General features: G+C 40.3%; 2 protein-coding genes across 5 annotated transcripts in view; one reads left to right on the top strand and one right to left on the bottom strand.

Moving 5' to 3' along the window:
• The window catches only part of LOC117357043 (zinc finger protein 501-like), a 115,923-nt gene extending 107,026 nt beyond the window's left edge, over positions 1-8,897 (top strand). The window contains exon 5 of the mRNA XM_033937215.1: positions 7,866-8,897. Coding sequence (XP_033793106.1) covers positions 7,866-7,919 — 54 coding nt within the window. The 3' untranslated portion in view covers positions 7,920-8,897. The remainder of the gene's footprint in view (positions 1-7,865) is intronic.
• C1H18orf54 (chromosome 1 C18orf54 homolog) overlaps positions 1-22,058 on the bottom strand; it is an 82,185-nt gene that overhangs the window by 25,320 nt on the left and 34,807 nt on the right. For 2 of the 4 annotated variants that reach the window (XM_033937146.1, XM_033937171.1), the window contains exons 1-3: positions 20,975-21,084; positions 15,374-15,685; positions 10,911-11,648 (exon numbers count right to left, since the gene is read on the bottom strand). In XM_033937146.1, the coding sequence (XP_033793037.1) occupies positions 10,911-11,648; positions 15,374-15,650 (1,015 nt within the window). In that variant the 5' untranslated portion in view covers positions 15,651-15,685; positions 20,975-21,084. Of the gene's footprint in view, positions 1-10,910; positions 11,649-15,373; positions 15,686-16,924; positions 16,947-20,974; positions 21,085-22,058 lie in introns of those variants that run through there. The other 2 variants (XM_033937163.1, XM_033937155.1) reach the window with 2 other exon arrangements.

Raw genomic sequence — 22,058 nt, 5'->3', positions numbered from 1 at the left:
AATGCACAATTCTTGATGCATGACATCAGTAAGGGCTAAAGTTTTTCCTGTAATAGAAAAAAATATCAGTCCTAAATAACACAATGAGCAAGTCTTGAATGTGTCCAAACACACAGATGCTCATTACACAGGATAAAGATTCCAATCCTATTAATACTAGTTCAGCCTCTGTCTTTGAATATTCTCAGAATTATCAGCACGTCACAGGTTGCTAAGGTTTGTCATCATTGCAGGGGTGTCAAAGTCCCTCCTTGAGGGCTGCAATCCAGTCGGGTTTTTAGGATTTCCCCAATGAATATGCATGAGATCTACTTTCAATGCAATCTGAAAATCCGACTGGATTGCGGCCCTCAAGGAGGGACTTTGAGATCCCTAATCTAGACTTAGGCAAATTATACATCATTGGGTTCAGCACAGCAAGAACTTTCTAGTGGCTGGTCTGGTTTTACATTTAATTACGAGGGGATGCTGGAAAATTCTCAGCCCAACTAACTTCCTAAATTCTGAGCATTATTTTGCCACTGTAGCTGATAAGAGTGTTATTTTATTTTGCAAAGTGGCAATTTGCAGAATCGTAATGTAGCATGAAATGATTTTATAATTCTGCTTGGAGTTAAAATATGTAGCATGATATAGTTAATGTTGCTGGAGTTATAAATTTTGAACTTGAATTATTGCCTGACCCAATAGATCATTTATTCTGAGGGACTTAAAGTAAAAATGATATGGTTTTACAATTCTGTTTGGAATTAAAGGGTTAGATTCACTAAGGGCACCGATTGTGTCCCGATCACTTTGCAACCCCGACCCAATTCACCTGCGCCTGATCAATCTGCACATGCAAATGAAGGTGAACGGCATGCAAATATAGGCAGGCAGTGATTAACTGCCTCTGTTAAGTTTTCTGCCCCGACTCTCCTGCTCTCTTCCACCCTTCCCCCCACAGTGCGAGCCCATGGTTTTAACCCACAGGTTTAAAGCCGGGCTGCGCTACGGGAAAGGGCGGCAGAGAGCAGGAGAGTTGGGGCAGAAAACTTGCAAGTAACCGGCAACCTTCATTGGTGTGTTTCCCATCCCCCTTCAGCGTGTTCTGTTTAAGCCCCCCCTCCTGTTTTGACCTCGCTTGTGGAAAGCTAGTGCATGCAGAGACCATCTACAGGCAAAGAAGATGGTCTGCGCATCGGGATCGCTGAAGAGCGATCTGTGCAGTCAGTTGGGGGGTGTGATTCCGATCACCCTCAATTGCATGAGGGCGCTTCATGAATCAGCCCCCCCCCCCCCCCCCGGCCACGGATCGGATCACTCACAGATCGGATCTGTGGCCTTAGTGAATCTAGCCCTAACTATATTAATCTGATGGTTTTAAAAGTGAATTTCTGATGTGGCCTCTGAAAGGTGTTAAATGCCCCATTCAATAAAGCACAAAAGAAAGGATTGAGCCATCTGCCTTCAGAAAAGTGTCAAATGCACCCATTCAATGGAGTAGAAAAAGGAAGACCGACCTTCAGAAAGATAAGACAAAGACATGGCCAGGGTGGATACAAGAAATTGTGGGCACAACAAGTGACATGTTTTCTGTTATGGCTCCACAATTGTGGAATTCATTGCCACGTTATATCAGAAATGAAAAAGATGGGGGGAGGGGTGGCTTGGAGCGTGCAAAATGGTGGCATAACCGCAGTGCTCCTCGAATCCAGGCAACTAACTGAAAGAAAATAGTTGTTTTGCTTCGCTCACCCGAGTTATAAATAACTGAAAACAGCGTCGGAAATGGCTGCTACAAGACAGGGGAAGTCGAAGAAGCCGTGCACATCGGGTGTATCGGCGAAAAGATCAAAGGTCACTCCGGTGTCGCCGTCAAATGTGCCAATCCCGTTAGAAAATGAAGAGTACTCTGACAAAGCGGATATAATGTCAGAGTTGTTTAAAATCAAGTTGATGCTGACTGACAATGCAAATAAAATATCGGAAGTCAAAGAGGAAGTGCTAAGTCTAAAGCAGGAAATCCAGACTGAAAGGCAGAGGATGTCAGCGATTGAGGAGAGAGTCGATCGGTTGGAAGATATCACACAAAAGTGTGAAGCTGAAAGACAAGCTGTAGAGATGTTAAAAAATCAACTTGTGGACTTGGAGAATCGGGGAAAGAGAAAGAATATAAGAGTGCTTGGTTTGGCTGAAAATCTTGAAGGGGGAGACGCTATACAGTTTTTGGAGAATTTATTACCTAAACTGTTACAGTTAAACTCGAAGTGGCCGTTGGAAATAGAACGGGCACTTAGAATCCCTTCAAAGAGATCAGTAAACCAGGTTGGCCCTAGACCCTTGATTTTTAAAGTTTTAAGATTTCAGCAAGCTTTGTAAATTTTAAAGGTGGCAAAAGCTAATAAAAATTTAAATTATAAGGGTTCTAAATTGATGTTGGTCCCGGATTTTGCAAAACCAACTGCAAATATAAGGAAGCAGTTTCTTATGCTGAGACAGCAGTTAAAAGAAAAGGGCTACACTTATGGATTGTATTATCCATCAACAATGAGAGTGTCGGGGGCGTGGCTTGACGATCATGGCTGCCAGACGTGCCGACTGAACTCTCCCCACAGCGGTGCGTTTAATCGGAAAATATCTAACACGCTTTGAGATTTGAAACGCTCCAGATTACATCCTCAACATTTACTATATTATAGCTGCGACATGTCTTCAAATAAACCCACTAAGACTGAGCAATCCGGCACGGGACCCACTAGTGGTAAGAGGCCTAAGCACGAGGTCGCATCGCCCGTAAAACAGCCGCCGAACTCAGTGGAATCACAGCTCGAGCTTATCCTAACTGAGATGCGAGCGTTTAAAAGCCTTATGTCCCAACAAGTTGAAGAATCCCAACTTATTAAAACAGAAATTGAGGCTTTAAACGCACAGTTCATTGATGTACGGCATAGAATCGATGCACTAGAAGATTTCAAAATCCAACACGTGGCAAATATCTTGCTCATACCGCAATGCAATAAAGCCATTACTACACTGCAAGCGAACCTGGAGGATCTGGCTAATCGAAGCCGCCGAGGAAATGTACGCATCCTGGGGATCCCCGAATCCTCTGAAGGATCGGATACCATCACCTTCCTACAAACCTTAATACCATCTTTGCTGGGTATAACCTTTGATCCACCGCTGGAACTGGAACGCGCACATAGGGTTCCATCCAGACCTTCCCCGAATCAAAAAACGCCTCGGCCCATTGTAGCCAATCTGCTGCGCTACCAACACACCTTGCAGATTCTGACTTCAGCAAAAGAAAAGAAACAGATTCTTTATCAAGGCAAGAAGGTTCTCTTCGTTCCTGATCTGGCAAAAACCACTGCGGCCAAAAGGAAACTATTTCTGCAACTGCGACAAGACCTAAAGGACATAGGAGCCCGATTCGGCTTGCTCTACCCGGCGAAAATGCTTGTAACTCACAACAACAAAACTGTAACGTACATGGATCCAGCTGAGCTTCAGATATATATTGAGTCTATTAAGATGCACTGATTCTGTTAGATTGTTCTATTGTTCCATAATATGTTCTAACATTCAAAGATATTGTTATTTCACCGTCCTGGTGTGTTAATGTCATTAATTTCTCTTACACATGCGCTGTGGAAGGGAGACAGTTGTCTGCTGCAGGCTGCTCATGAGGTTTCAAGCCCACCCGTTCTCTTCTTTCTTCTTTCACTTGTCATTCCTCTGGCACTGTTTGCCTCTTATAGGTCTGACATTTTGCTGTTGTTTACAGGTTCAGAATTGGTTTTTCTCCTTGACACTGTACATGCTGATGCTTGCTAATATACATATATACTCTCTTTCCATTATCATTATAGCAACTGCACTGATTTTTCTTTATGATTAATTTGCATATTCTAACTTTCAATGTCAATGGTCTTAACCACTGTATTAAGCGGAAAAAAATGTCGAATTATATAAGATCATTGAATCCTGACATTATATTCATTCAGGAAACCCACCTTTCCCATGCTGATAATATAAAAACCACCCTGCAGGGTTACAATGCTCCAATTTTTTCACCTGCACTGAAAAAAAAAAATGGAGTTTCCATTTATATTAGAACCTCTCTACCTATAGTTGTACATTCACAAACTACAGATTTGGAAGGGAGATGGTGTTTACTACATGTCTCACTCTATGATTCCCGTTTCACATTGCTGAATGTCTATGCCCCGGTAACTGACTCCCCGGAGTTCTACCGTTCTCTACAATCTGTCCTGCTACCTTTCTCACAACATCCACTCATCATCGGAGGTGATCATAACCAACCACTTGATTATATCTTAGACAGAACCTCCTCATGCAGACCTACGAAATCCAAAACTCTGGCAGAAATTAATTCTCTGATTACTAACTATACCTTAGTAGACCCCTGGAGACTCCTAAATCCCACACAAAGAGATTACACACATTTCTCAGCTCCTCATAATTCCTACACAAGACTGGACTATTTCCTACTCTCTTCTTCCCTAGCTTCAGACATAACTCAAGCTACTATACATCCCATTCTCATATCGGATCATGCGCCAGTATCTATTTCTATCAATCTGAAAGGCCCGAATAGACCCTCATCCAACTGGAGATTGAACAATAGCATCTTAGCTGATGAAGATGCGAAACGAAAACTTCATACTTTCACAGAAGAATTTTTCCTGCATAATTCCTCACCTGATATTTCCCCGACTACGCTATGGGAAGCCTATAAAGCTACATTGAGAGGGCAAATAATTAGTCTAATGGCTTGGAAAAAAAACAATTAACTCAACGTCTCACTACATTAGAAGCTGACATCAAATTACTAGAATCACAATACACCTTTGACTTGTCCAACACCATCATACACTCCCAACTTATAAAACTTAAATATGAATATAATTCTTTAGCGTCCAAACTAGCCAATCACGATATTTTCCTAATGAAATCTGGACACTATATTGGGGGTAACAAAATGGGACGAGCTCTGGCTCAATACCTCAAAGGGAAAAATAAAAAACGATCCCATATTACCTCTATCACTACCCCAAATGGCACCCTAACTACAGATAAACAAATTATAACAACTGAATTCGAAAATTTTTACCTTAAGCTGTTTCAATCTGAAACTTCCTCCACAACTGAGGACATTTCAAATTATCTTGAATCCATTAGTCATCCAAAATTATCCTCCAACTTCAAAAATATCTTAGACGAACCTTTGACAATTCAGGAAATCCAAAATATTATCAAAACGCTGGCCAATAATAAATCCCCAGGCCCAGATGGCATAACAAGCGAATTCTATCAGACATTTTCCTCAATTCTCTCTCCTCATTTACTTACCTACTTTAATTTTGTTCAAGCACATCCTGATCTCCAAAGAAATTTTTCGGAAGCCCATATTGTAATATTTCCTAAACCAGGCAGAGATAGTACACAACCCAAAAACTATAGACCTATTTCATTGCTTAATTCTGATTATAAAATATTAGCAAAAATTTTATCAATCAGGTTAAACAACGTTACAGATTATATAATCTCCCCCGACCAAGTAGGATTTATTAAACACAGATATATTGGAGATAACTTACGCATTTTTCACACTGTTAATGATTACGCCAAGACCATCTCGGAACCTGCAATAGGCCTCGCTATTGATGCGGAAAAAGCCTTTGATCGGGTAGAATGGAGGTTCTTGTTGCAGGTTCTGAGATGGTTTAATTTAGGTGAATCTTTTATTTCATGGATTCGGGCCCTTTACTGGAAACCACTCTCCAAGATTTTCATTAATGGATCTCTTTCTACACCTATTACACTAGAAAGAGGAACTAGACAAGGCTGCCCTCTCTCCCCGCTCCTTTTTAATTTATCCCTGGAACCTCTCCTTTTAGCAATAAAACAAACTTCTTCTATGCAGGGAATTCCCTTAGCTGCAAGAGAACTCAAAGTTGTAGCATATGCTGATGACATAATGCTTTTCGTCAGGAACCCTTTAACATCCCTCCCCTCCTTTATACAACTTACGGACACCTACTCCACATACTCTGGATACAGAGTCAACTGGGAAAAATCAGTTATAATACCGCTCAATAATCAAATATCCCAAACGGAACTATCCTCATTTCCATTTGCATGGTCCTCCTCTCCAATCAAGTATTTAGGCATTCATATACACAAAGATCGAGACATTATAATGAACACTAATATCGCCAAATTAAAAGACCTTGTTATAGCCTCCACCTCTAAATGGAAACCTCTTTATTTGTCCTGGTGGGGCCGCATATCCTCCCTCAAAATGACCTTAACACCACAAATTACTTACATCTTAACTATGCTACCCGAATTAGGTAAACCCTCCTTCTATAAATGGCTTGATAAACGAATTACTGAATTTATATGGGATAATAAAAAACCTAGGATAGCTTTAAATCAGCTAAAGGCACCCAGGATGTATGGAGGAGTAAATATCCCTGATTTTCGTAGCTATTAACTTGCATCACTTGCTAAATACGGATCAAAATGGATCACATATACTCACTCCCAAATTGACTCAATTCTACCCACCTGGCTAGAACTAGAAATCTCAGTCTGCAATCAAATTCCTATTAATATCATTCCTACAATGTCTATTCCCTCCAGACTAAAACCCTTCTCACTACTCCCAGCCACAACCACAGCACTCCGTATGCTAGATCGCAAGGCCACCCAATCAATTTTTACACAGAAGAACATGGCCCTCTGGAATAACCCAGCTATTAAACACAACAAAAAAGTTTTTAATTGGACATCCTGGAGTAAGTTGGGTATCTGGCAGGTCCAACAGCTTTATCATAATACCACTTTATATACTTTCCCAGATCTCATAGCAATTTATCCAACCCTTTTTGGCAAACAAGCTCAGTTGATGTTATTGTCCTCTGTACTTTCTTCCATACATTACTCAGATAATTCCTGTATTAGTAAATGGAGTTCACTGCTTGAGACACAAGGAAAAGCAAGATCATACTTCTACAAAATACTACAAGGGGGACGACCCTTATCTGACATAGAAGTCCAACGTAAATGGTCAAAAGATCTTAATATACAAATTTCTGACAGGGAGTGGATTAGGTTTTGGACGAAAGTGAATAAACCTCTTCTCTCAGCAAATATGACACAATCCTTATATTTTCTTATGAGAAGAGTAGTGTGGACTCCACACAGAATGAAACTAGCACATCTAAAAAATGATGATCTCTGTTGGCATTGTCTACAATCCCCAGGTACCTTAGCACATATGCTGTATAACTGTCCTAAGATTTTACCTTTTTGGACGCAAATTTGGTCCTTAATTAGCTTTGTAACTAACTGTACTGCTGATTTATCTTTTGACATCATAATTATGAGATCTCTTCATCCTTGCTTTAAGACCTGTACCTGTCAGCCAAAATTGATTGATATATTGATATCTGTGGGTATACTGCATATTTTGCAAAATTTGAAATCCGCTTCTATGTTGAATTTTACTTTTTGGTGGAATTCTATATGTCTGTTTAAAAAATATGAACAGCATGCTTTTGATAAGAAGAAGAATAACCTTTTAATTTCATTAAGTGATATTTGGACTCCCATTGACAACTACTTACAATCACTTTAAATATACAATTATCACGCACTCTGTACAAGGACTCTCGGAGGATATATATCCCGCATTCTTACGATATTCTCTGCCAATTTCTGTACTCTGTTTTTTTTTTTTACGGTTACATGATGTACTTTGTTTTCCTTTTCTTCATTATTCAATAAACAAATTGAACTAAAAAAAAAAAACAATGAGAGTGTCTAATGGAAATAAATCCTTGTATTTCCAGGATCCTGTAAAATTTAAAGAGTTCCTATCACAAGAAGAACCAATGTCTACATGAAGGAATATATATTAAGAAAGAAGAGAAGAAAGAGAAGACTCACTTTTCAGATTTTATGGAATGGAGTTCACAGTTAAGATCTTGGAAAATGAATTTATGAATGAGTTTGCTTTTGCAAATGGATCATTGAAGAATAAGGAAGAAGAAAGAAGAGAGAAAAAGGGAAGAAAGGAAGGGAAAAGAAGAAAAGGGGAAGAAAAAGGGGGAAAAAAGAAGGGAAGAATAGAAAAAAAAAGAAAAAAAAAGAAAAGGGAAGGAAGAAGAAAGAAAGGAAAAGGGAAAGTTTCAAGTTTTGTTATTGTAATCAATAAATTATTTTTATTTTATTTTTTTTGCTTTAAAAGTTATTTATGTGGAAAGTTTTAGGAAGATGATTGGTAATGGATCAAATTATTTTAAATGCATTTGAATGTTTTGATGATATTTATTTTTAATTAATGAGATTTAATATACATTATAATATAATGCCTTAAAGTTCAAATTTTTTGATTTAAGGAATATATTATATTGAATGAGATATGTTCATAATTTTTTAGGAAATTAATTTAATTAGGAGTTTTATTACTACTACATATTTATGTAGATATTAATTGATATGAATGACAATAATTGATTAAATGATGGGATAAGTGTAGGGAATTGGGATTTAAAGGGGGGATAATTAATAAAGAAGGAGATAATTTTAGGGGACTAATTAATTTATATAAATATACTTATTGATTGATTTTATTCAAGTATATATTTATATTGAATTTTATTCGGATGATTTTAAGTGAGGATGTTAAAAATGAATATGTTAATACCAGTATCAATATATATTAATATATTAATTGAATGAATGAATATATATAAATTAAGTAATTGAGTATTTAAATTTATGAAAAATATAGATGAATTTTTGGGATATGTTAAAATAATGTTGAGGGATATTAGTTGCCTGGGGGAGGGGGTTTAGGGTCTGCTATACCAATGTGTGTTCCAGGTCAGACAATGTTTGTGGGGGGTTGGGAAGGGAAAGTAGAGGGGGGGTGGGGGATGGGATGATTAATGTATTTTTAAGAAATGAAATTGGGAGAAGTGTTAAAGTTGAATTGTTTCAATATAATTTTATTTTCTGGAGAAAAAAGGGATGGGGGTTAGGGAAAGGGGGGAGGGGATGGGAAAGGAAATATATCTTAAATATGTGCTGAGGTCTGATCATAATATTTATCATAGAATTATATGTCAAATTTTAATCATAAAAATAGATGGATATTAAAATTTTCTCTATAAATGTCAATGGTCTAAATCACCCAATTAAGAGGAAGAAAATGTTAGCTTTTCTACATAAACAGAATGCGGATGTATATCTCATTCAAGAGACGCATCTTTCTGAGATTGAATCTAAGAAGCTATCAGGGGGTTGGATATCCAAATGTCTGTTCACCTGCTGTAGGGAAAAAAGCTGGGGTAGCTGTTCTTATAAATAGGAAATGTAATGCTGATTTTCAATTAATAAACTCTGATCCTTTAGGAAGATGGGTGCATATCAAAATGGTTATGGGAAATACAACCCTGGATTTATTTAATTTGTATGCTCCTAATTCGAATCAAATGGAGTTTTTCAAACAAATTCAACAAATATTATTACCACTGGCTGCTTCTAATTTAGTGGTAGCTGGAGATTTCAATACCTCCGTCATTTCGGAGGGAGTGCCGTTCACCACTACTCTCTGAAGCCTACCTCCAAGCCAGTTCCCAACCCATTTTGTCAATGTGTCGCCCAATCCTATAGAACTCATCTTGCTCAGCAACCTGCGGTGTGGTACACTATCGAATGCTTTACTGAAGTCCAGGTATACGACAAAGACATGGCCAGGGTGGATAACAGAGTTAAACAGAACTGTATCAATAGAAGCTCTTCATACCAAATTCATCTCTGGACTACTCCAGTCTGCAAGATCAATAGAAGCTCTTCACACCAAATTCATCTCTGGACTAGAAGCTCTTCACTCCATTTTAAGCCATTCAAAGAAGCATCATTAGTTCAGAGAATAGATTCTATTTTTAGAACAGATTTCAGCCCTATAAATATGAAGGGAAATTCTTTCTAACAACAGGCTCACTCTCTCTGAAACCAGCCCTGGATCAAGCTGCAACAACTCTTCTTCTCCCTGGATCACCATGCTGCTTCACTAGGCCGTGCAGCCTCTTCTCCATTTTAAGGACTATTCATATCGTACCTTTCTGAATCCAGATAAATTGATTCTTCTGCTTTAGCAACATTTGTCTTTGCTTAAAAATCCTATCTGTAACCGCTCTACCTGCTTGATTTTAATTTTATGCTTAATCTTGCTTGGTGAGAAATAAAATTCTAAGTTGTTTGAAAATGCTTTGAATCCTGGTCTTTTAAACTCAATACATTATTATTACAGAGCTAAGTTTTAATCAAGCAACTAATTTTCACCAAATTAATATTTCTTTATAAGTTATATTCCTCTCTTTGAGAGTGATATAGCTTATTGATGGAGTTCCATCCATTTAATAATAATCTTGTAACAATAATGCTATGTTTGGACATTGTTTCTGATCACTGACTGAATCATATCAACAAAAAATGTGGAATTTTCAAGTGTGGAACTCGGAGCATTCATGAATTTCCTATTCTTGCAGAAGAAAACTCTACAGGAAATCCATGAATGTATGGTGCAAACACTGAGTGACAAATACCTATCATATTCCACAGTGAAGAAATGGTGTGCAAGCTTTCAATTTGGAGATTTCAAGACCAAAGGGATTGGAAATGCATCTCATTTGTTCTACGCAGCCAGAATGCACTTTACCAACTTGCTTTGCTTCTAGTAAAGCTAGGAGACAACTCCAGAGCAATTTGAGATTAAACTAGCAATCAGAAAGTGGCTATCCTGCACCATTTTAAAGTTCTAACTAGACTGGATTTATGTACAAAGATTTCAAGAAATAACAAAAATACTAAAAAGCATTAAATCATACCTCTGAATGGCTCTTTAGAATGTGATGACAATAAATCCTCTTGCTGGAAAACCAACATTTCATTCATTCCTTCAACATCTACTGACTGTAGATGCTTATTATTGTCAAAAATATTAAAACTATCCAACTTGTCCAAATATGTCATGCTACTGAGTCCATAAGGAGTCTGTTCTGAAGAACTGTCTGCTGCTTTGTGACGTTTTGAAGTAAAATCTTTATCAACTAAGTCAGATAAAAGGCCAGAGTTCCTCAACCACATTGGGTATTTCACATCGGGAATGCTGGTTATTCCAGAAACATTCAAATCAGACTTTTGGCTTGTCAACCACCTTGGATAATTCTTGGAGGAAAGGGAATTTGGAGCTGCTTGACTGTCATCACCTCCCACAGTCTTTTCTACAGTACGAGAACTGACATTTTTACACGGAGAAAACCCAGTGAAGTTTTTCTTACCCCAAACACTCGAATTATGTTGAAAACCAAGCTCTCTATCAAAGTCAAATAAAGAATATGAAGTATTTTTTTTGAGAGATGATTTATGATTTTTCCGCCTTTGCTTGTTTCTTTGGATCACCGGCTTAGAGATGGAGGCCTGATGAAAGGGCAATGATCCATCTGATGGAAAAGCTAGCAGATCATCTGTGGTGAGACTGACAAGGTCTAGATCATTACTCAAATGGCTTTTAAAGGGTGATGAGAAAGCCTGTCTGTCTCCAGCGCAGTCAACATTACCAGAAACTTGAAAAAAAGATACAAACAGATTTTAATATTCAAAACATACAAATACAATTTTATTCTAGGTCTAGGACAGGATTCGGCCACCGTTTTCCTAAAAATTTGATCCAAGATTTACAAAGAGCTGCAATGGGTAGAGAAGAGAGTTTGAGATATTCCAGGTCTGTGACTCTCTCTTCCCTCCCCAAGGTCTAGCTTCTCTCCCGTTTCTTCCCTCCAACTCCTCATAGGTCTGTGCACCTCTTCCCTCCCTCTCTCCCCCAACCCATAGCCAAGGTTCTCTCCCCTCTCCAGGCCCTGACCCTTTAATCTCCCTTCCAACCCCAAGATCTTACCCATGCCTACTGAGGAACCTAGTGGTCCAGAAGGGGTCTTCGTGGCAGAAGTGCAGCCATCTCGCTCCTGCCTCCATGTGGCTGCCTTCTAAAATGGCTGCCGTGATCTTTTGTGGCTGTTCTCAGCATTTCCTGTAGTACCGTGAGCTGCCACGAATGGTCATGGCAACCATTTTAGAAGGCAGCCACGCTCCTGTCACAAATTCAATTTCTATTAAACTAAACTAAACTAAACTAAACCTTAGGTTTATATACCGCATCATCTCCACAATCGTAGAGCTCGGCACGGTTTACAGGAGTTGAGAGAGAAAGGAACTCCATGAAGGTTAAAGGGTATAGAGAAAGGGTATAGAGAAAGGGTGATTGGGGGGCTTACGGATGCCAAAGATGGGGTAAGTATTACATTTTTGAAAACAGCCAGGTTTTCAGATGTTTGCGGAAGAGTTGGAGAGAGCTCAGGGTCCGGAGGGGGGAGGTAAGGTTGTTCCAGAGCTCAGTGAGTCTGAAGGGGAGGGAGGTCCCTAGTTTTCCTGCGCGGGAAATGCCTTTTAATGAAGGAAAGGATAATTTAAGTTTGTGAGTGGGTCTGGTGGTATTAAGATTTAAGGAGTTCCAGGAGAGTGGGATGAAGGGAGGGAGGATGACATGAAGGATTTTGAAAGTTAGACAGGCGCATTTAAAGTGGACCCTGGCGATAATCGGAAGCCAGTGGAGCTTGGACAGGAGCGGTGAGACATGGTCGAATTTACTTTTTGCGAAGATGAGCTTGGCCGCGGCATTCTGGATCCGCTGAAGTCTATGAAGGCTTTTCTTGGTAAGGCTTAGGTAGATTGAGTTGCAGTAGTCCAATCTGGACAGGATGATAGATTGGACGAGAACAGTAAAGTGGTTTTGTTGGAAATAGGATCTTACTTTCCTCAGCATGTGAAAGCTGAAATAGCATTTTTTTGCCAAGGAATTGAGGTGGTCGTTGAAAGACAAAGTGGAGTCGATGATGATGCCCAGAACATTGCTTGAGGACTCCAGCTGCAGAGTGGAGCCAGAGGACAGGGAGATGGAGGTGGGGAGTTGGTCAAGTTTAGGGCCGAGCCAAAGTAGATTAGTTTTGAACTCGTTGAGTTTCATTTTGACAGTATGGGCCCAGGACTGGAGGTTCGTTATACAGGAGGATATGTTCTCCAAGAGGTTGGTAAGGTTTGGGTCGGTCTCGAGGAGGACTAGGATATCGTCAGCGTAAATTGTTTCTAGGGGTGATAGGTGGAGGAGTTTAAGGGAGGACATATAGATGTTAAACAGGATAGGAGAAAGAGGTGAGCCTTGCGGGACTCCACACGTTGGTTGCCAGGGGGCGGATGAGGTGCCATTCATGTTGACGGTGTAAGAGCGAGAGCGTAAGAATTTAGAGAACCAGTCTAAGACTGTGGAGTTGATGCCTATCTCGGAGAGTTGGTAGACTAGGATGTCAACAACGTCAAAAGCAGCGGAAAGGTCGAATTGAAGGAGGACGGCAAACTTGTTTCGAGAGTGGAGTAACTGGACCTTAGAGATTAAGGAGGTCAGTAGGGATTCGGTGCTGAAATTGGGACGAAATCCATATTGGTAAGGTGAGAGGATAGAAAATCTCTCTAAATAAGATGCGAGTTGGGTGGCAATGATGGACTCGAGTAACTTGGTTAATAGAGGGATATTTGCTATTGGGCGATAGCTGGATGGTGTGGAGGGGTCTAGGTCAGATTTTTTCAGTAGAGGGGTCAGGGCAATATGGCCCATTTCTGGGGAGAAAAGGCCCGAGTGTAAGGCGGAATTGATGAGTTCGGTAATAGAAGAGATGGCCTGCGCGGGAATTTTCTCATATAGATAAATAATTGTAATAAACACAGTACCTATTCTTTAAAGAATCAAATGAGTAGGACATCAACATGGAAACTATAAGTGCTTTTTTAATTTTAATTTTAATCTTAATCCTCTTTTTTCCCTTCATTCAAAAGATCATTAATACTAATCTGGATCTTTATTTATTCTTCATATTAAAACTATCTACTTTTAAACAGATTAATTATTCCTAACATTACCTCTTTCCATGAATCATTTTAAAATAACTGAAGCTCTTTCTATCAATTAATTTTCTTCATAATTTTTTTCTTTTTTCTAAATTGACCCTACCCTTATGTACAAACCTTAAATGTTTTTTTTTATTATTTTTTATTCTTTTTTAATTAATTTTATAAATTGTATTTCTCCCTTTTACCTATTTGTTTCAGTTTGTATTAATAGAATATAATGATTAGTCTGTATAATAGTCTTATTTGTATTTGTCATCCCTGGCTTTTACAATTATGTAATACACATTGAAATATTGGATATTGCGTAAAATCAAAATTTAATAAACTTGAACTTGAAACTTGAGGGGAATGGGTCTAAGGAGCAGTTGCAGGATTTCAGTTTGAGGCAAAGTTTGAGGACCGTGGATTCGGATACGAGCTCAAAGATGGACCAGGATCTGTCCACTGGGATGGGATAGGAGGTCGTTGGGGTAGAAATGGAGTCGGTGGGCACCAGGGAGTTGTAGGGGACTGTGGGCGGGAAGGGGGATCTCAAGGTGGTTCTGCCGAGGGAGCTCAGAATGGTTTACATGAATTTATTTAGGTACTCAAGCATTTTTCCCTGTCTGTCCCGTCAGGCTCAAAATCTATCTAATGAACCTGGGGCAATGGTGGGATTAAGTGACTTGCCCATGGTCACAAGGAGCAGTGTGGATTTGAACCCACAACCTCAGGGTGCTGAGGCTTGAGGAGTTTCGCCATCTTGTGCAAACAGCGCAGAATAAATATCAGGGTGTAGCAGAGATCTTTCCATGGACAGAAAAAGTGTTATAAGCGAACATATTACATCCATATCAGGATAATTAACAAACGATCAGGAAATTATATAGAGAGAAGTGCATAATAATGTGTTATTTATGTAATTTGGTGGTTAAACTGGACTTAGGGAAACTAAATATATAAAACATTTGTAGAGGTATTTAAATTATAAGTGTTTTTTTTTCCTTCAGCTTGCAGCCAGATGGAAGATATAGGGTTTCACATTCCTGAGCAAGACAGTCTGTATCTAAAGATACGTACTTTCATAGGAATTATTATAAGTGTATGTGTGCTCTGGATCCAGGAGAGTATGACAGCATGAAATAGCAAAGATTGTGTGCTTCGATTTAACTTAAAACTTTTACATTGAAAAGATTTAAATTGGGAAAATTCAGATGAACTGCAACATGTGGAAATTGACCATGGTAACTCTCTCCAGTCCTTGAGGCCCAGTATTGACCTTGCCTGGTGGAAGGGGGTTGAACTATTCTTCTACAGAACTTACTACATTCAGATAAGTGAACTGTATTACCTTTAGGTCTGCTATGGAAGCTTCCGACAGGTGTCTTCTGGATAGAGATCTTCCCAGTGCTTACTGAAGGAGACAGGAGGCTTCCTTCATAGTCCTTGATGTAGGCTTCCAGAGCCTCAGTAGCCGACTCGTATAGCTTCTCCTTATACCAAATGGAAGTGATGAGAGAGCGAGAGGAACTCTGACTGCTACCAAGGCTACAGCTAGCCAGAAGAGAGGAAAGAGAGATGCTGGACGCAGAAGAACAAATGGTACTTTCTTTAAGTAAGTTGGCCATAATAGTGCTTTAACTCCCAAGGCAACACTTCCATTCTAAAAACAAGAGCGAACAATAAAAAAGTGTTAAGTAAACATTAAACTCAGTACACATTTTAAACTAAGCAAAAAATATGATTTTACTAACAGTGTGGCTTGGTTTATGTTATTTAACCATTATTAATTCTACAACACAAAAATGACATTTTTCCAGTGAAAGAAATTTGTATTCAATTGTCTCTGAACATCTACATCTTCCCCTAAGAGCTAGCAAAACTTAATTTTACAAACAATGCAGGTAATGTGCTTGGAGTAATCCATTCCATCCTCCAAATACACTTTCATATCACGTCTGAACACCACTGGTGAGCAGACTCAAGTTCAGCTTGTTTGTGATGCTACAAACAGTACTTTTGCAAAGCAAAAACTTACAGGACACCATATTCTAAAACTATACCCTGTGGAACATTTGCCCCCCAAAGTTCTAAATTCAAGAACTTAGCAAATGCACAGGAGGGATTTTTCACTCTGGGAGAGTAAAGGCATGGAATCCGCCAACTACCAGTCACCCCAGGCCTTTTCTGACTGGTCCTCTGGTTCCTGCTCAGGAAATCTCTGCCGGAGAGAGTACCCTTGGAGAAGAGAAATCCCCTTGAACAACCACCATTGCTCCCTCAATGGAAGGAGTCTCTCAACAATTTACATAGACTTTCCACAGCAAACTCTAGGGTAAAACTCTGACTAGGGGCCCCAAGTACCCTTCAAGGCTTCCTGTTGCCGTCTGGATTCCACTGTGTCCAAGCACTTGTACTTCAGCCTATCCTTCCAAAGGCTCCGCAGGGGTTCTTTTCCCCAAATAAGGAATTCTCTGCGATCCCCCAGCCTTAAGGATATTAGAAGGGGCAAAGCCCAAGGCTCCCAACCCTCCTCACATACTCCACGACACATGACACACGGCCGCTGATCAGCCAGTCATCCATCACAAATCTGGCATAATGTGGGGATATCTCCACTAGAGGAGTCCACCCCAAGTGATTTGAAGCCGGTTTTGAGGCAGATTGAGGCTTTTATCAAAATCAGGAAAATCCAAGATGGCCTCTGTGGCAATGTGGCTATTCATGCTAAAAATGCCATGGGGAAACCAAATAAAAGTTTAAAAAAAAAAAAAACTTTGGGAAAGGTTTTTGGAGGTGGGGACCCTAAACACAGCCCCAGAAAACCCTGAAATATTCCATTCAAATCTCTTCTCCCGCCCAACCCCCGATTTTTCCATAGAATACAATAGGCAATACTCACTGTCTGTGCTGGTGTCAGCCTGCTTCAAACTGTCACAGAAAAGCTGGAAATTGAGAGAAACTGCCTCAGTCAACCAAACCAAGAGCTGGAATCTTCAGGCTGCTAGACTGAAAAAAATCCCACTGAAGCCTCAACCCCTGCGGATGCGCGAGCGAATGGGAGGACTCTATGCAGCCAGCAAACGAGAAGCCCAACGGTTCTGACACCAAGGCCAAACAGGATGAGAGCTAGCTTCTAGGGCAACAGACCCCAAGCCCCACAAGACTCAACGCAGATCAGCCAAACAGGCACCTCAAGGGATACCTTCCAGCTGCAGACTGTGACATTTCCGCTCCCCGAAACGGGCATGTCAGAGTGAAACCCCGGTCTCAGTCGCTTACTCGAGACCAGACTCTCCCTGAGAATGATCAGGAAGAAGATCCTGAAAGCCTAGCTGCCTATCCTGAGTCTTCTAGCCTAGAGCAGTGCCCTGAGTATAGGTTAACTGCCTGGCCCAGAAAAGCTTCCAGTCACACTAAGGGGTTTAATCAAGCTCCCAGTGATATTCTGCCCTTTAGCCTGAGGGGGAGCCCAAGAACACACAAGCTAGGCACACAATCACCCAGTGTAGGGCGTGGCCCTAAGCCTGTTAAACAGCTCTCCAGAGCATTAAAGGAGGCTGCCCAAGAGAGCCTGGGGGAGAGAGTTCTCCGGGCCAGGAGAAGGCCAGACCTCACTCCAGAGCCAATGGAGTGTGAGGCTCCAATGCCTCAGGAGCCAGGAGTGCCGCTGGATACACCAGAAAGCATGGACCTGGATGAAGGGTGTATGTCAGAGACCGTTATGGAAGAAGCCATGGATGTGGGCTTGGCAACTATCCACTAAACACTACAGGTACAAGGCTGTACAGGAATAATAGTGGAGAGGAGTTTTTGGCAGAACTGTTTTTGATTGTTTGTGCTGTAACACAAGCTTAGAGCAGTGCTGCAGCAGCCTGATTATCTGGCTACACTGCAGCTGTGCAGGAGCTCAGGAGAAGCCCAAAGGACTGTGAGCTAATCAGGGCTGGAAGTTTAGGAGCCTGCAGTAAGGCTTCAGTTTTTGTCTTTTGTTTTTGCTTAAAGTTTACTTTATATTCAAGAATGTAAATACCTGGTGAAGAAACTGGACTGTGTTGGTTAGTAAGCCCAGGACTCCAGCTCAAGGCTGGATAAGTGCTTAAGAGACTAATTGTGCTGTGTTTTTCAGAGACTGTGTGATCAGGTAGAGCAAGCCCTAAAACCTGGACTGGAAGTATACCTGATAGAAAGCTTGCTGTGCTTTCACTGGACTGGGGTGAAAGTTAAAAGTCTTTTTGTTTTCTGTTTTCTTTCTTTTTGCCCTTGTTTGGGAAGAAAGGAAACTTGGACTATAATAATAGCTGATATGATTTATGTGGCAAGTGACTAATTAAACTTTTCACATTATTTTTGTTCAACTTGACTCACGGTGCTTTATTTTTAGCAAAGCCCAAGATAGTGAGACACCAGTGAGGTCTCCCCCCTTTGGGAGCCACGTCAGGAGTGTGCTACCCTCTACCGGAGGTCTTCTTAACTTTACCAAGACCCCGGCAGGTGACAAGACGGTCACAAAAGTCTGTTTTCTCTCGTAGGCAGAGAGCTGTCCCAGGGTCACTAGGGAGCTCTCCAGCACCGAAAAGCCTCAGACTCGAAGTAAATAAAACCCCAGAAAATAATAAAGATATCAGAGAAGATCAAAATCACACCTTCTCACTCACTCAAAAAGGCTGCTACTTTGTAGACACTCTTAGTTTTAGATTGTGAGCCCGTCTGAGACAGAGATGGTAGTTTAATGTATCTATTATAAGCCTCTTTGAACTCTTGCATTAAGCGGGATATCAAATGTACAATAAGAAGAATAAAAAAAAAAACTGGAGAAGGAAGCGGAGTAAATTTCGTCCTTCTGAAATCAACTCCAGAGTATGGGATATCAGGACTCGTATGCCCTTTGCACCAGAAGCAGCACTTCCGCACCCTAGCCTGAAACACCGATGCCAACCGTTTCCCTCCTCCTCACTGGCTCCGCACTCGCACGCCCATTACGTAGACCGCCTTTATGCCTGCGATTTCCCACACCAAGCCCGCGCCTGCGTGCCCCATTCTACGCATGTCCGGCTTTCGGGCGACGTCATGTCTGGCGGGCCGAACTATCTCGTTATGGGAAGCGCCGGGTGTACCAGGGCGGAGAAATGCGTGTATCGGGGGTGAGGTGGGTGGAAAATGGGACTTCTAAGTAATTCCTTCTCCGTCACTGCCCCGGTAGTATTTTAAGTGCCTTTTTAGCCAGATTTAATGGTGAGTAGCCCGCCCGTTAGATGCTACTTGTTCACGAGAGCATGTGTTTGTGTATGCGCGATTTGTGCAAAGTACACATGTAAGGTGCATGTAGTAAAAGTGAAGGCAGAGAAATCCCTTTCTCTTGGGACGCCGGCCAGTTTGTGCATTGTTTCCTTCTAAAGAGAGCTTAGAAGAGCAGAGGATTTTTATTGTTTCTCTTCCACCCCTATATTTTTTTTTCTGCAGTTTACAGATAATCATTTGTATCCAGGGTAGTTCAATGGTCACTGTTATTTAATAATAATAACAGCTTATATACCGCAGTACCGTGAAGTTCTATGCGGTTTACAAAAGATTAAGCAAAGGTACAAATTGGTCTTTTCTCCCATACCGATCCTATATTGCGGACGTAAAACAATAATCTTCATATAAAATTATGACTACTTGAAATTGCCTTTCCACGCACCTTAAGCTCGATTTTGGTAATCTGTCTCTCTTCTCGTTTCAGATATAATGGTAAAAGATGAAGCTGAAACTAATCCGTTTTCTTTTAAAGAAATTGTGAAAAGCAAGTGTTCTGCTGAGAAAAATGACTAACCCTACCCCCCCCCTCCAAGATACACTATTAAAAAAAATCATTTTGATATATTTATGCCATTATATGTTTATATAACTCCATCTTCCATAATTTCTCAAAGTGCTAAGTAGTAATTCAGTTCAAAGATGTAAAAAGAAACGGGGCCAGATTCTCAAAACTAAAATCTGCCTTTAATTTGCTCACTAGCCAATTTTGCATTCCTGTATTTTAGCAGATGATTATCAAAAAGGCTTACCCTATTCCGAGACTCTTTGACAATTAATTCTTCTAAGTTTTATGTTTCCTGTCCCTCTCCGCTCCTTCAATTTTGCTACTGGAGTTCTGTCACCTGTACCTTAACAAGGGCCACATACTGACTCTAAATCTGATAAATCTTAACCAATTGTTAGTGAGTCCTTAGTCACTTCTCTCTAAATCACTAACTATTCCCTGTACTCTTTTTAAATCTCTAATATCATAAAGCTATATGGTGCCTGTTTAAATAGTGCGGCCCCATATACACTGTAAAGAGATTATTGATCTAATACTAACATATCTTGTGAATATATATTAATTCTTTATTTTTTCATTTGTATGGACCTTCGGATATCAACTGGACCATAAATAGTGCCCAGCAATCTCTTGTCCACTTTATTGTTTATTTGCTCAAAACTCTAAAATTCGTATAATGTCATACTTATTCTTCATTTCATAATTCAATAACTATTTCTTCATTGTATTTCATTTTAGATTCCTTCATTTCCTTACTTAATGCCTTTTTCTTCTAATATAATCTTATTACTTAGCTACTTAGCTTCGAGGTTAGCCACCTCTCCCGACATGCATGTTTCAAACAAGGTTTTTCTTCAGGGTCGAGGGGAACTAAAAACATACAAAACTTTTAAAGCCCAACTCTCTTCTCGGTTTTTGCTTTTTTTAAAAAAAAAATCATTCAAACATTGCAGAAGCTAGTGACTTCTCAAGTGTAAAAACATAATACTCTGCTTAACATCCTGCCAGCACTTTATCTAAAAGTTGTTACTTCGGGGGTTTATTTCAGGACACACCTAGTTCAAGACCAACCTTTTCAGATATAGTTTAGTTCAGATATAAGCTTATTCAAATGGACATTTGCTAAGATATAGAGTTATCTCTTACCAATCGAGTATGTGCAGCCTTTCTTCAAACATGGCCACAGTTTGTAATTTACTGAAAATAAAACAGCTGCAGGCTCCCCGTATGAACGTCTGACATCAGCCAGAGGGCTGACCTATTGCTAGGCAACCAGCTCACGAAATCTGCACTAGACTTCAAAACTATTGGTCAGATTGTGGAGTCTAATGAATAAAGCTGGAAAATACAAAACAACTGCAGGCTCCTTGTTTGGACGTCAGTCAGTGGGCTAATCTGTTGCTAGGCAACCAGCTCACGAAATCTGCACTATGCTTCAAAACTATTGGTCAGATCGTGGAGAGCATTGCGAGCTCTAATGAATAAAGCTGGAAAATACAAAACAACTGCAGGCTCCTTGTTTGGACGTCAGTCAGTGGGCTAATCTGTTGCTAGGCAACCAGCTCACGAAATCTGCACTATGCTTCAAAACTATTGGTCAGATCGTGGAGAGCATTGCGAGCTCTAATGAATAAAGCTGGAAAATACAAAACAACTGCAGGCTCCTTGTTTGGACGTCAGTCAGTGGGCTAATCTGTTGCTAGGCAACCAGCTCACGAAATCTGCACTATGCTTCAAAACTATTGGTCAGATCGTGGAGAGCATTGCGAGCTCTAATGAATAAAGCTGGAAAATACAAAACAACTGCAGGCTCCTTGTTTGGACGTCAGTCAGTGGGCTAATCTGTTGCTAGGCAACCAGCTCACGAAATCTGCACTCTACTTCAAAACTATTGGTCAGATCGTGGAGAGCATTGCGAGCTCTAATGAATAAAGCTGGAAAATACAAAACAACTGCAGGCTCCTTGTTTGGACGTCAGTCAGTGGGCTAATCTGTTGCTAGGCAACCAGCTCACGAAATCTGCACTATGCTTCAAAACTATTGGTCAGATCGTGGAGAGCATTGCGAGCTCTAATGAATAAAGCTGGAAAATACAAAACAACTGCAGGCTCCTTGTTTGGACGTCAGTCAGTGGGCTAATCTGTTGCTAGGCAACCAGCTCACGAAATCTGCACTAGACTTCAAAACTATTGGTCAGATTGTGGAGTCTAATGAATAAAGCTGGAAAATA

Source organism: Geotrypetes seraphini, chromosome 1 (assembly GCF_902459505.1).
Source record: "Geotrypetes seraphini chromosome 1, aGeoSer1.1, whole genome shotgun sequence".
Taxonomy (NCBI): Eukaryota; Metazoa; Chordata; class Amphibia; order Gymnophiona; family Dermophiidae; genus Geotrypetes; species Geotrypetes seraphini.
This window is presented reverse-complemented; position numbering and strand designations above follow the sequence as displayed.